The sequence below is a fragment of the Excalfactoria chinensis genome, chromosome Z (assembly GCF_039878825.1).
Source record: "Excalfactoria chinensis isolate bCotChi1 chromosome Z, bCotChi1.hap2, whole genome shotgun sequence".
Lineage (NCBI taxonomy): Eukaryota > Metazoa > Chordata > Aves > Galliformes > Phasianidae > Excalfactoria > Excalfactoria chinensis.
The window spans coordinates 40,804,433-40,818,407 of NC_092857.1; the positions used below are offsets into that span (position 1 = coordinate 40,804,433).

At 39.6% G+C, this 13,975-nt stretch overlaps 1 protein-coding gene across 1 annotated transcript in view; it reads left to right on the forward strand.

Moving 5' to 3' along the window:
- Positions 1–7,915, forward strand: part of FANCC (FA complementation group C) — a 64,147-nt gene extending 56,232 nt beyond the window's left edge. The window contains exons 13-15 of the mRNA XM_072359391.1: positions 1,719–1,890; positions 4,041–4,241; positions 6,340–7,915. Of these exons, the coding sequence (XP_072215492.1) occupies positions 1,719–1,890; positions 4,041–4,241; positions 6,340–6,483 (517 nt within the window). The 3' untranslated portion in view covers positions 6,484–7,915. The remainder of the gene's footprint in view (positions 1–1,718; positions 1,891–4,040; positions 4,242–6,339) is intronic.
- The last annotated feature ends 6,060 nt before the right edge of the window (positions 7,916–13,975 follow it).

Genomic DNA, 13,975 nt, shown 5'->3' on the forward strand with positions numbered 1-13,975 from the left:
ACTGAAAACACAGCTAGTTTTGGAAAGAGCCTGTTGTGAGCCTTTTGGATATGGCTTGATTCATGAATGAGGATGTACTGAGTTTCTGAAGGCCTGTACTGACATCCAAACTTTTTATTCACGAAGATAAGACTGAAAGACTATTTCAGTCTTTGTTATATTGCTCTTTGAGCTGACACTCCATGTTTCTGACCTGTTGCCCTTTGGTGTTTATTTTCTAAATAGTTCCTGTAATGAATGATTTTGTTTGCTTAGGTGAATTCTGCTTTGATAGTAGATGTTCCAGAAATATGTGGAAAGAAGGAAAAAATGATAAGTCTGTTTAGATGTGATTCAAGAGTGAGCATTCCAAAAGAACATTAAACAGCTTTAAATTTCCAGGAACCTTTCAGCTGACCTCTTTGTCACAGAATCAAAGAATCGTAGGGGTTGGAAAGGACCTCTGGAAATCATCCTGCCCAACCCTCTGCTTAAGCAGGATCCTTACAGTAGGTTACACAGAAAAGCGTCTAGACAGGTATTGAGCATCACCAGAAAAGGAGACTCCACAGCCCATCTGGGCAGCCTGTTTCAGTGCTCTGTCACTCCTGCAGTGAAGAAGTTTCTCCTCATGTTTGCTTCAAACTTGCTGTGTTCCAGTTTCCACTTGTTGTCCCCTTGTTCTATTGCTGCACACCACTGAAAAAAAGCCTGGACCATCCACTTGACTCCTGCCATTTAGATGCTTTATTCATATTTATAAGCACTGATGAGACCTCATAAGGCAGATGCTCCAGGCCCCTCATCATTTTTGTGGACTCTACACTTGCTCTTGTTGAAACCTATCAAGTTTCTCTTTGTCCAACCCTCCCATCTGTTCAGGTCTTACTCAATGGCAGCAGAATGTACTCTATCCCTTTAGGCAGCAGAATGTACTCTATCCCTTCATCCATGCCATTGATGTAAATGTTGAATAAGACCAGACCCAGTACAGCTAGCTACAGGCCTCCAGCTAGGCTCTGTACAGCTGATTACAGCTCTCTGTTCCTTCTTCCATGCCATGTTTAACTTTTTTGCTTATGAGAAGCCCACCTTCGGTTTGCATCACTATCTTCTGTCTCTTCATTAGTTGGATCAATTGTGATGAAAATGATCTAACTTTGCATTAGATGAGTATGTGAGAGAGCGTAGAGATGAGCTGTGGCCCATTCAGGTATTTCTTTTCCTTTCTGCAATAGCCCAGATTGTAAGCATCTTCAAACTGAATTTTAAGTTAGGAAATGGCTATCCTTAAAAACTTTATTCTTACTTCACCTAAATATACTTCCCCATAATCTACCAAAAATATATGCTGTGTAAACAAGACAGTGAAATTGAAATCCCAAGCAAGACAACAGTACATTAGAATGTAGTATTTAAATTGTGATTTAAATAAAGCGTAGTCCTTAGACTGGAAAGCTTAAGGTAAGAATAATTTATGGTGTATATTTTAATTCATAATATTTTGTCACTGCTATACATCAGAAACTGGTGTCAGAGATACTCTGTTTTATGGGAAGATTAATGTGTTAATAGCAATGAGTGTATCTTCTACTTGTCTGCAGATAGAGTAAATGAATCTGTTTAGCAGGTAAAATGTTATCTATAACTATATTTTCATGTCAGTGCACTTTGCAGTTAAACTACAAATTTGCAGGGTGTTTTACAAAATACTTAAGTGCATTATTTTCATTTTCCAGCTCTTTTGCTGACCTTTATGAAATCTGGTTTTTGGTTGCTTGTTTTGGAGAATGGGTGGATATTGCAGCAGAGCAATTAATGAAAGCACCTGTAGTCCCTGATGCTTTGCTGTGGCTGTTGGCATTTTACTACTGCCCTCAGAATGAAAACCAACAAAGGACTCAAACAATGGTGGGTAATGTAATAATAATCAGCAATAATCGGTTGGTAGTCTGCTAATATCTCATTGCTATAAAATAAAGAGTATACAACAGAAAAATGAAAGATCAGCTATGAATAAGGTACTGGTTTTGCAAGGTCTCCTGGGATCCGTATTGCAGTGGAGAAGTGGAGAACTAATTCCTGTGAATTTTCTTGGTGACATCTAGAAAACTTATTCCACTGTTTAAAGACATACAGATTAGCAATTTTTATCTTTTAAAATAATGTAAATTATTTTAATTGGAAATAAAACTGCTCTGGGAGTGACAGAATTTTGCGCTCTTGTACAATGGCTTCTTCTGAGAAGGAAACACAAGAAAATTCACAGCAGCAGTTGAAGATAATCATCACCAAATCCCTGCATCCCAACCTCATTCATCTACTCTGATTTATCTTATATATGTGTCAAAAATCAGCGAAGAGATACATGCTACATATGTACATACATATATTACATTCCCACATTAAATCTCTAACAGAATGAAGCAGTGTCAGAACTTCAGTCCTTGTACTGCATAGACTGGTGTGCATCTCTGTGTGCCTGTAAATGCATGAAGTCTTGAACTGAGACCTGTTAGCAAGTCTGAACTAGCCTGAGCGATCGGATCTACAAAGCCAAGTTTCAAAATCTGACAGTAGTATTTAGTCTTTCTTAGTTCAAAAACAGATTTGATTTAAAAATTCAGTTTAGTACATCACACTCGTAAAACATTATGCTTTCATTTTACATCTAACTATCCAACACATTTTGTAGTATTTTGTTTCCTTCCCTCCCCCTACTGTATATGCAAGTTCACATATTAATCACTTTTTAATTTTTTTCTCTTTAATTTCTATTGCTCCAGGGTCAGAGGTAGAATATTAGTTAACTTAGGCTAGAGGTACAGTGGAGTAAAGAAACCAGAGTTTTAGAATGTACTTTTGGGACAGTACTCAGTATCCAAGCAGTAAATATAGCTGAGTAAATCCAAAGACGTTGTATGTGCTCATATCTATATATGCAGCATTTTTCAGTTCCAGCACCTCAGAATGAAATCACATTGTCCCATATATAAAACCTTCTTCCTATGTGTCCCTTGCTCTATCAGTTTGTTATTTTCAATCATTGTATGACAAACTTCAATGAGAAAAAAGCTTTTCAACTGAGATTGCATGCAGTTACTCATATTTCAGTTCAGTGTGATCTTTTCTTGGGTTACTTACAGTGAAAAAAATTATTTTCCACAGGCTAGGCTACTTGACACATATTCCTACAGTTAATGCTAAGCCTATGCCTTAAGTTAGGTATTTGCTTTTTTATTATTGATTTTTCAGACTATTTTATGTTAAAGGAGAAGGGATGGAAAAAAAATGAGGTCAGGTAACTGACTGAAACAAGTTGTCTTTTTGAACATGGTTGAGAAATAGCTGTCCTTTTGAGTTTGTAGTGTTATATTTTTTCCCTGGTCACTGCACTTACATGTTTGTAGGTTAAGTGTTTTATCTGTTTATTTACTTATCATTTATTCAGTTCAGATAGAGTGAACAAAATGTTAAGTTAGTTCTTTTTATGTTGTGTAGGAGACAAACTCATCTGTTTTTTATACCCAGTAAAAATTAGTTTTTTTTGGCTAACTCAAAGGGTAAAAACATAATTTGCAAACAACACAGGAAGATGGAAAAAATGGCATTCTTACAGAATGTTTTATCAGTTGTGGTCAGATTGCATGGGGATTTAATTGATTTTAGCAGCAATGCTGAAATGAGTCCTTGAGGATCCTTTGTTCTTTTTCCCACAATGCAAAAATCTGACTGTGTTCTACTCAGGGAGTTTCTCTATTTCCTTTTATTATTAAAAAAAGTCAGATTCTGGCTTTGTGCCCTCCTTGCTTAGTTTCAAAGAGTAAGGAAAGTTAACAAATCCATTCTGCCCACATTTGTGTGTATGAATCAGTATGAAAGAAATGTGCATACTGCCCTTCCTTCCCTGTTTGCCTTTCTGCCTAAAGGCAGACTTTTTTAATGTTTGAGTATTTCTGCCAAGTATTCACTTTCCTATTAGTGAATAAATCTGTGGGAAAAATATATAGATGACCTTTACTCTTCCCTGATCCTGCATGCTTTGAAATTGTTCCTTACAGGTAGAATCTCAAGCAGTCTACAGTCATCTAATGATGCTTTACAACCGTCCTGTCCTTTCATTTGGAGATCTGCAGGCTCCTTTAAACAATATAGCTGATACAGAACGATGTCATACCCAGTGTCTTATAATACATCTTCTTACCAACTTTTTACTCTTTTCTTCTGGAGGACATATGATTGCCCAGGAATTAATTTCCCATGTAAGTGCTGATCATTTGTTTTCTTTCCCCCCCATGCCTTCCCCCCCCCATGTTTAAGTAAAACATACCTGTCTTACAAACTCAGATTTAATATTCTACATCTTATGAAGGAGGACTGAAGAAGATCTGACTACAAAAACAATAGCTAACATGCTATATAATCTGCATAGATCGCTCTGAAAGACATGTCTATTTAATTCCATGGAAACTTCAACAGAACACAATAACACTATTTGATTAAGCAAATTCTTAACCTACAAAGCACTATTTTCAGTATAGTCACCAGTTACCTGTGCATTTTCTCTGGGAGTGAACAAGTCCGCAAGCCATGCTCATAAAAATCTGCACTAACAGATGTGACCCACTGTTCCACTGCTGCTATGATGGCATCGTTGCTAGGAAAATGTTGCCTACACAGTCTATCTTTCATTGGCCTAAACATATGGAAATCAGAAAGCCCCAAATCTGGACTGTGTGGTAGGTGTGACAGTCCAGCCAAGATTGACACTGTGCTCCATGGTCTTCAAACTGGTATGGGGCCTGGCCACATCGTGTTAACAAGAGAAAGGTTGTCTTCTTTTCCAGTCTAATTCTGGAAGTTTGAGCCTTCACCCTGGTAAGCAGTTAGAACTGATGGTTTGTTGGGGTTCCAGGCGATCCAGGATGATCAACCCATTCCTGTCCCAAAAGACAGTGCATATTGCTGAGGTAAAGTGCCTCTTCAGCTTTTACTTCAGTGAGGAATTGACGTGTTGCCACTGCAGAAAATGCTGTTTTGACTCTGGCTTGTAGTGGTGACACCACATCTCATCACCAGTCATGATGAGATTCAGGAAACTGTCACCTTTAGCATTGTATTGGTTTATGCAGTGTTCTTTTTGTCCATGTGCGAGTATTCAGGGACTAACCTGGTACAAGCTTTGCTATATCTCAGCATTCTTATCATCATTTCCAATGCACTGAAACTGATGCTTAGATCTGTATACAGTTTCCTGCAAAGCCCACCCACCAATGATGAGCTGATTGTGGTGCTCTTCATTTCATGGCATGATAGCTGTACAAAATGTGGTTTATCTTTCATGTCACTGTCACCACTGCTGAGACACACCACCCACTGCATCACTGTGCTACATTCACTGTTTGGATGCTTATTCAGCATGAATGTCAGGGTGTTGATTGGTTTCTGTGTGGAGGAATTTGGAGACAGACTTTTGCTTCATACATACTTCCATGTCAGACTTCACCTCAGCAAACAACTGTTGCACAGCACCAAAATGTAATCAAATGTTGGTTGGAAGGTCCAACCGCTATTGCTATACCATCAACATCCTCCTCTGCCATTGTGGGCCAACATTAAAGAGGAGGCATTACTTTCAGAGCAGCTTTTTATTTCAGCTACAATCAAACTGTTTTCCTTCTTGAAGCATCTCGGCAAGATCTCACTGGAAAACATTCTGTTCTAACAGTAAGGCTGCAGAAATTCTCAGTGCAGAATCTTGAAACTAATGGATGTCTATACTTATTCTCTCTGATAGTTTTATGTATTTCTTATATTAAGGCACCCCAAGCCACACACAGCACCAAATTGTGCTGCATGGCAGTGACTTTGGTTAACTTTGTAAAATTTGAGATTAAGCCAGCAAATCTGCAAAAATTATGCCTTTGGGTCCGTCTGTGGTATTTTGTCGTTGTCTGGCAGAGGGATATATTTTTACTTTTTGAAACATTATAGAATTGAAATGTCTCCCTAAACCCATCAAGAGTTTAACATGCTTTGCTTTCCAAGGAGATAACTCCTAAATGGTTGTACTGTCTGTCTATTTATTTCTGTTTAAAACCTTTCTGATATATTGTTCTATTTCACTTTAGTTTTAGAGAACCTTAGATGTCTCATAGATGCTGAATTCATTCAAGCTGTGTCAAAACAGTCTGCTTGAACAAAATGAAGCTTACTTACGAGCTCAGTTTTTATTTTCAGATGATCTTATGTGTTCAGCTATAAGGGATAGATCTGTGGTTATGTTGCTGATATTAATAGAGAATAAATTGCACTTAATAAATTAATTGTATTATTTCTCATTTCTCTGTTTTCCTTCAGATTACTGAGACAACTGACATGAGCAAGGAAGTCTGTAGCCTTCTTGTCCGTACTGCATACAGAATTAAACATAATGTAGGAGAAAACCAAAGGACTGTGAAGCTGTTGAATGAACTTCTCCAAAAACTAGCAGTGGAAGTTTAGGTTTTCAGTGTTGTCTCTAATCCAGTCATTGAATAAGATCTTTATTTGGGCGTCAGCCTTTCATGAAAGTCTTGTGTTTCAGGTTAGCAAGGGTAAAAGAAAAATCTCCTTCTTGAGGATATCCCATAACTTTGTCTTTCCCCCGTGCTGTTTAGAAATGTAAACTGTGAGGACAAAACAATATTAAAGATGTCTGAAAACTCTGTTCTGAGCTCCTTCTTTTACAAGAGACCTATGTCATTTAAAGCAGTTTACTCATCTCCTTATTTATCTGTCTGCAGATCCATTTTTCTCCCAGATTACTCATGGCTTTATGAGCAATTTTATCCAATTGTTTGGTTGGTAAGTTGTTTCTAAAATGTTTTGTTCTATAATTCTGCTTTTATGTGGCTAACGATGATCTCAAGCGAGAGTTAATGATTCATGGTGAATGCATTCCATGTTCTCAGGAAATCAGCAGTGTTTCCTGAACTTGTTAATTCTTTTTGAAAACATTTCCAAAATAAAGCTCCCTTCATGTTTGTTAAACGATTATTTAACACTGCTGCAGCTTTCACAGGACAGTGTTCTCTGCAATGTACAATGCCAATAGCAGGTCTCCATCAGCAGGTACGGCACAGAAGTTTCTGTCAGCCTATTTTCCATGAGGTTATTGCTCAGAAAATCTTTTTTTTTTTTTTTTTCATGCAGACAAAGTAGGGCAAGTTATAAGGAAACTCCTATTTGAGGTCCAAATTTCCTAAAGAGAGAGGACTGTGGTTGCAAGTCATCTCCTTCTTTTCTGCTTTCAGAGATACGGTTTCTTTGCTTACTTCTTTCGTTGTCTATGAGAAGAGCATGGACCAGGAGCAATGCCTTCTTGTTTTATCCAAGAAGTTTAGTCCACTTGTTTCTAGCTTAGTTAAATAAATTAAGCATGAAGAACAGTAACAGTAGAGCATCTTAACTGATTTCACAGAATCAGACAATTGGAAGGGTTGGAAGGGTCATGTATTACCTACCTACCTATTATATCAACAGTTACTCTGTGTTAAAAGAAACCATTTGAAATCCTTATGGGTCCTTTTGAATGCAGAATATTCTGTGATTCTGTGAAATAGTATTCTTACATAGAATCAAACGTGTGTATCTTAAATTAGTACAGTTTTATGGGTGTAACGTTTGTTTTTGAGCAAGGGAGAAGAAAAACCATGTTCTTAGTTTTCTTTGGCTACAAGAAGTGGAAGGATATTTGCTGTTAACTGTTGACTGGTTACTTATAATTTTGTTCCTAGTGAGTCACATTAGACTGAAGCACGGAAGTTATGTGCCCTCTTGGCAAATTTATTAATGTATTTGTGTTGTTTGATCCTAGCCTATGAAGAAATAGTAAAAACTTAATTTGTCTGTGAAGAACACTGCTTTTTGTCTTTTTGGATTAAAAATAGTTATGAATAAAAAAAAAAAAATAAATCAAAGAGAGTTTTCTTGCATGTTTTTAGTTGGTACACATATCCACAAAATCAAAATCAAGCAACCTAATTTTCAATTCTGTGATTGTTATAAATGAAGGGTGGGTAGAGTCTGGTGGAAGAATAACTTCCCCTTGGCTAAGGAGGAGCTTGTGAAAGACTGTTCAGGCAAAAATAATGCCCACAGATCCATGGGCCCCAATGGGTTTCACGCACAAGTGCTGATAGAGCTGGCAGAAGTGACTGCTAAACTGTTCTCTGTCATCTTTGCAAATACAGGCTAGCCAGCCTCACCTTTATCCTGGAAAGGTCATGGATCAACTTATTCTGGATGCCATCTCCAAACAGTTGGAAAAAAAGAATGTGATCAGATGCAGACAACACATGATCACCAACGGGAATTTATGCTCACCTACTTCAGTAGCCTTCTATGATATCATCACAGTTTTGGTAAATGAGGGGAGATGAGTACCTTGCCTCAGCGAGGCTTCTGACACTATTTCCTACAACAGCCTTTTAAAGATGAGTTGGAAATGTGGGATAGATGAGTGGGACAGTGAAGTGGATTGAGAACTGGTTGACTCATAGAATTCAGAGAATCATGACTGATGGTATAGAGCCTGGTTGGAGGCCTGTAAATAGTTGTGTTCCCCAGGGGTCAGTGCTGGGTCCAGTCATCTTCAGCACCTTTATCAGCTACCTGAAAGAAGGGATAAAGTTCACCTTCCGCAAGGTTGCTGATGTTTCAAAGCTGGGAGAAGTGGCTGACAGAGCAAAAGGCAGTGCTGCCATTCAGCGAGACCTGAACAGATAGGAGAGTTGGGCAGAGAGCAACTTGAGCAAGAGCAAGTGTAGAGCATTGCACATGGGGAGGAATAACTGTATTCACCAGTACAGGCTAGTTAGGGGCTGACATCTTGGAGAAGAGCTCTGCAGAGAAAGACCTCCGGTGGCGCAGCGGTAGAATTCCCGTTTGCAACACCAGGGGGCCCGGGTTCGAATCCCCCCCTGTGGAGCAGGGGGTAGAAGTGCCGCTCTGCTACACAGAGGGCTCGAATCCCGGGAGTTGGACTCGATGATCTCTAAGGTCCCTTCCAACTCGCACAATACTATGATACTATGATACCTTGATGTACTGGTGGATGACATGTTGACTGTGAGCCAGCAATTGATCCTGTGGCCAAGGCAGCCAGTGATATCCTAAGTTGCATTAAAAAGGGCAAGGCTAGCAGGTCAAAAAGTGATCCTCCCCCTCTATTTTTTCCACATCTTGATACTGGATGGAGTTCTGGGCTCCCTCATTCACAAAAGACTGCTGGAGAGTTTCCATCAGAAGGCCACAAAGGTGATGAGGGGCCTGGTGGATCTGCCTTATGAGGAAAGACTGGGAGACCTGGGGCTGTTCTGCCTGGAGAATGAAAGAGAGGGATGGTCTCATCAGTGCTTATAAATATGCCTATGAAAACATAAAGGGCAGGAGTCAAGAGTCCAGGCTCTTTTCAGTGGTGTGCATCATTAGAACAAGGGACAGCAAGTGGAAACTGGAGCACAGTATGTGTGAAGCAAACATGAAGAGGAACTTCTTCACTGCAGGAGTGACAGAGCACTGGAACAGGTTGCCCAGGGAGGTGGTGAAGACTCCTTCTCTGGAAGTATTGAAGACTCACCTGGACACTTTCCTGTAATAGCAGAAAGAACAAAATGAGCTGCAAAAAGCTATACTCTTGCTCGCCTGTGTTTATCTTATTAAGAATTACTGAATAATTCAAATATTATAAGGAGGGTTTGCTGTCTTGAAGAGACTTTAAAGAAAAGCAACCAATTGATGTTATCTGTAACTAAAAAGGAACATGTGTACTGGCATTCTTTTTGCTTAATTTAGCATAGTTATAAATCATTAGTGTTTCTTTTTCCTTGCTCTTTCACAGTGCTTGAATTATGATCTAACGTTGATATAAACCATGATTTTGTGGGATGTCAAAGCTGCTTTTGTTAGTGTGCCAGTGACAGGCAACAGAGTGCTTTTGGTAGATCTGAGTAATGGAAGATTTCTCCGATGGTGGCTCCTGCAGCATCTGCCTAATGTGTATCATCATCTCCTCTGCAGTCTCTGCTTTCTGAAGAAGTCCTTTGGAGCCCTGAGGGCTGTACTTATGTGCAGAACCAGCCAGAAAGTCCTGAAGTTGGGGCTACGAGTCGCATGTTCCCTTCCCTCCACTCTCCATGTATCACACACTCTCATTCTGGATATTATGCTGCATAGAGAACTTTTAAAAATGTTGTGCTTCAAGGAGTTGCTTTGACTAGAAATACATCTAGTAAATTTAGCATATTTGTTGGTGATATTTCATTCCAACACAAGACTGTCACATTACAACCCTTTGTGTTCTGCATGCTGTCCACCCAGGGAAAAGGGTGGTTGGCACCTGTGGTTTTTCTTCAAAAAAAGGATCTTGGTGTAATGTACAAAGCAGAATGTACTTTTTGCATGGTGTGCTTGGAACAGGTGTTACTGCAGTTTAGCTCTGGGATTTGTGATCTGCTTTCCATAGTGGTATTGTAAATGTGCAGAGAGGTGTCAGAGAGAGTCAGATTGAAGATGCAAGTGAAGGAATGTTAGTTATGGTAGGTTATATTTCGTGCTGTATGACTGCTTGTTTGGCTTGGTCTTGGTTTGGTTTTTAAGTGTTGTACAATTTACTGATGAAAGGTCCAGCAGAAATAACAAGCAACGACTAAAGTAAACACTGAAAATACTGAAAGAGTTTGATCTGTGTATTTCATGGACTATTAAATGATAGAATAAAATGCTGATATTGTGTGTGAGAGAAAAATGTTGCACTAAATAAAATGCAGTTTTTTATTGTAATGTAAGAAAGTGTACAAGAAGGTGAAAATGAGTCTGAAAAGTCACATCCCATGCTGCAGAGTACTGCAACTGACACCAAGCATGTTTTCAGTCCATTTCTTCAGATTTTCTACATAGTCTTCAATGGCTGTGTTAGGCTATCATTGTGTTTTGCTGGATTACACAAGTTACACCACTGCAGCCAAACAAGCTGGTAACAGAGGCCTCCCTCTAGCACCTAATTTATTGCAGTATTCACATATGGGCCTATTTAAGTCCACCTATCTCTCTGGTACTTTCTTCTTCCACACGATAGAGGTTTTCCTTCAGATAGTTGGATGTTAACATAAACACTAATGGCAGTCAGTTCTGCTGCTGCTGCTGCCTTAGCAGGGAGCAGCTTGTTGTGTTGTTGGGTGGTCTGTTCACAGTGAGTGCCAGCAAGGGGCTTCCCTTGCTTGTGTTGGCAGCCTTCCTCTAACCTGCTGTCTGCCTGCTGGAGGGAATAAATCTCACCAGCCTCTTATGATGGCTGTAGTGTACTTGTGGTGACTGAGTACTTGTGATGGCCAGGACCCAGTAGGAGTAAGGACCAAATTGCTGTAGGACACTAGGAAAACAATATGAGATTTTTTTTCTCAAATGAACTGCAGAACAGCTCTAGTGATGTCAGTAGGCATAGATTGTTGCTTAATTTGTATTTTGTGTTCTTGCATGTGTGTGAAGGAAGAAGTAGAGAAGGAAGAAAAAATGAGCACATTAAAACTCTTGCAGAAATTCAGCAGCGATTTTGCATATTCAATTTAATAGTAGCACTTCTGTAGAATTAGGAGATGACAATTCCATCCATGACAGTTAACCCAAGCACCAGCAAATAGCAGAAAAGTTGAAATGATGCTATGTCCTTAATAGTTCCATGTACTAACCCAATTCTCTGTGTCTTGACAAACCTTGCTATTCTACAAGCATGCTCCATAATTCTTCTAGGTTATGTTAGACTCATTTCAGAGTTACAACGTCTTTGAAATTCCCCACGTGTGTGTGCCCAACCAACCTGTGTATACAGCTCCTTCCCTCCTCTCTGTTTTCTTTCATTGATGCAATTTTTTTCTTTTTTCTTTTTTCTTTTTTCTTTTTTTTTTAGTTTCAAACTAAGTTGTAATGGCAGCTTCCAACGCAGATTTCCATCCAGTACTGTCTTTCTTGGTAGAGAACACTGATGAACATTTACCTCTTCCTAGAAATGTGATGATTGTGCTACATTTCTTCATCAGCTTGAGCTGTTTGTGAATAGAAGGGGAAAAGCCATTCTCAAATTGTTTGGAAGAGGAAAGCTGCCCTGAAATCTGGTGTGGAATAAATTCTTAAGCTGGAAATTACTGTTATCTGAGAAGATGGAATCATTATCATCTTTCCTAGAGACATGACAAAAATACAAATGTTTTCTTTGTAGACCAGCAAGTTTGTTCTTGAAACATGCTTTACAAAGCAATTCTTTCAGCTTTCCTTTCTTGTATGTTTGCTTCTTTGCTAAAACAAGTAAGCAGAGCACTGAGCAGTGTGCCCCATAGTGTACCCCAAGGGCCATGATGAACGTCTGTCCTTTCCTGCTCTGCCCTGTCTAATCCAGGCCATGGGAGCATGCTGAGCAAATACCCAGCCCAAATCTTGTGATAAAGCTACACCATCCCCTTTGGAAAGATATTTGTGCAGTCATTTAAAGGTTTCAGATGATAGCTCTTAATTATTTTTCATCATAGCTTTTCTAATCCCAATTTCTTTTCAGCTTTACTTTACATGTGGCATTGGCAGAGAGTGAGCTCTCAGACTCAGTGACTCTGCACACAGACATTTCCCCTTTATTCTCTCCACCCTTATTTCCATTTCTGTCTGGGATCCAAGGCAGATGTGGGTATGGCCCATGACAGGTTGCGGGGAAAACATGAGTCAAGCGACCACAGCCAACAGCTTCTTTCTGGGCTGAGCTGGAATAGCATGAGTCAGGCAGTGCACCTTCCAGAGGAGGGAAGAGACATGTCTCAGACTCTTTCATGTCCCCATGTGATACCAGCTGTCCCCCCAAGCACTGTCCTCACATGGACTTCAGTATGTTTATTACTGTTTAATTCATATCTATAACCTTAGTTTGTTAGATTATTTTTTAGTGAAGTTCAACTTGTCTTCCAGCAGGTTGGTGGGCAGCAGCAGATGGGGTATAGCACTCTCTGCCACCTCTTAGTGGAAGGGTGGTATAAATAACAGATCCAACACTTCAAAGAGTGATTTGTTTTTATGCTTTACCTCAGAGTTAGGCAGAAATCAAGGAATAAAGCTGTAGGTCTTGCATATAAGATAACACCTAAGCCTAATATCTAAGAGGGCAGTTTGGTGTTATGATGTCTGTTCCGTATTTGAACAGCCCGGTAATGGAATGCCATTTAAACATTATAGGATCATAGTATCACCAACAACATAAGTATCTGCTGAAACTGCCTCTCATAGGGGACATAAAATCTCACAGATACTGGAAATTGCAGTGCCATGTTGGTGGTTAGTTTGAACTTGTTTAAAAAACCATCTTTGATATATTATGCTTTTACATACTGAGATTCAGAGTCCCAGAATCAATTTTGTAGTGAATTAAAGAGTAACGTTTTATGTTCTGCGTGTGGGTTTATGTCAAACGACAGAAACACATTATTACATTAAGGGCGTGCTTTGCTCAGGGGAAAATACTATTAAGTCACAGATGTTAAGACCTGAATGTTTCCAAATAATTCAGACTTTAAAACCATATGCATGGAAATAGGCCTACGGGAGCAAGGACACTGAACACAATGCCAGGCCACAGCACCAGGCAGCAGAGAGCCACAGCACGAGGCCTGGACTGCCCTGCAGTAGGTAAAGGTCCCCAGCCTGGAGCAGTGGCCTCTCTGGGTGCTTCCTAATACTCCTCAAGCTCCTTGTGGAAAGAGTTGTCTTGAGAAGCCTCTACACAAAACAACAGGGAATCACAGAATCATGGAATAATCAAAGTCTATGTCTGAGAGCATTGTCCAAATGCTCCTTGAACTCTGGCAGCCTAGGGCCATACCCACTGCCCTTCGATGAAGAACCTACTACTGATACCCAGATTGGACTGTGATGACAGGGTACATTTGAGGTGCCAAACTGCAGTGATAGTGGGCACTGC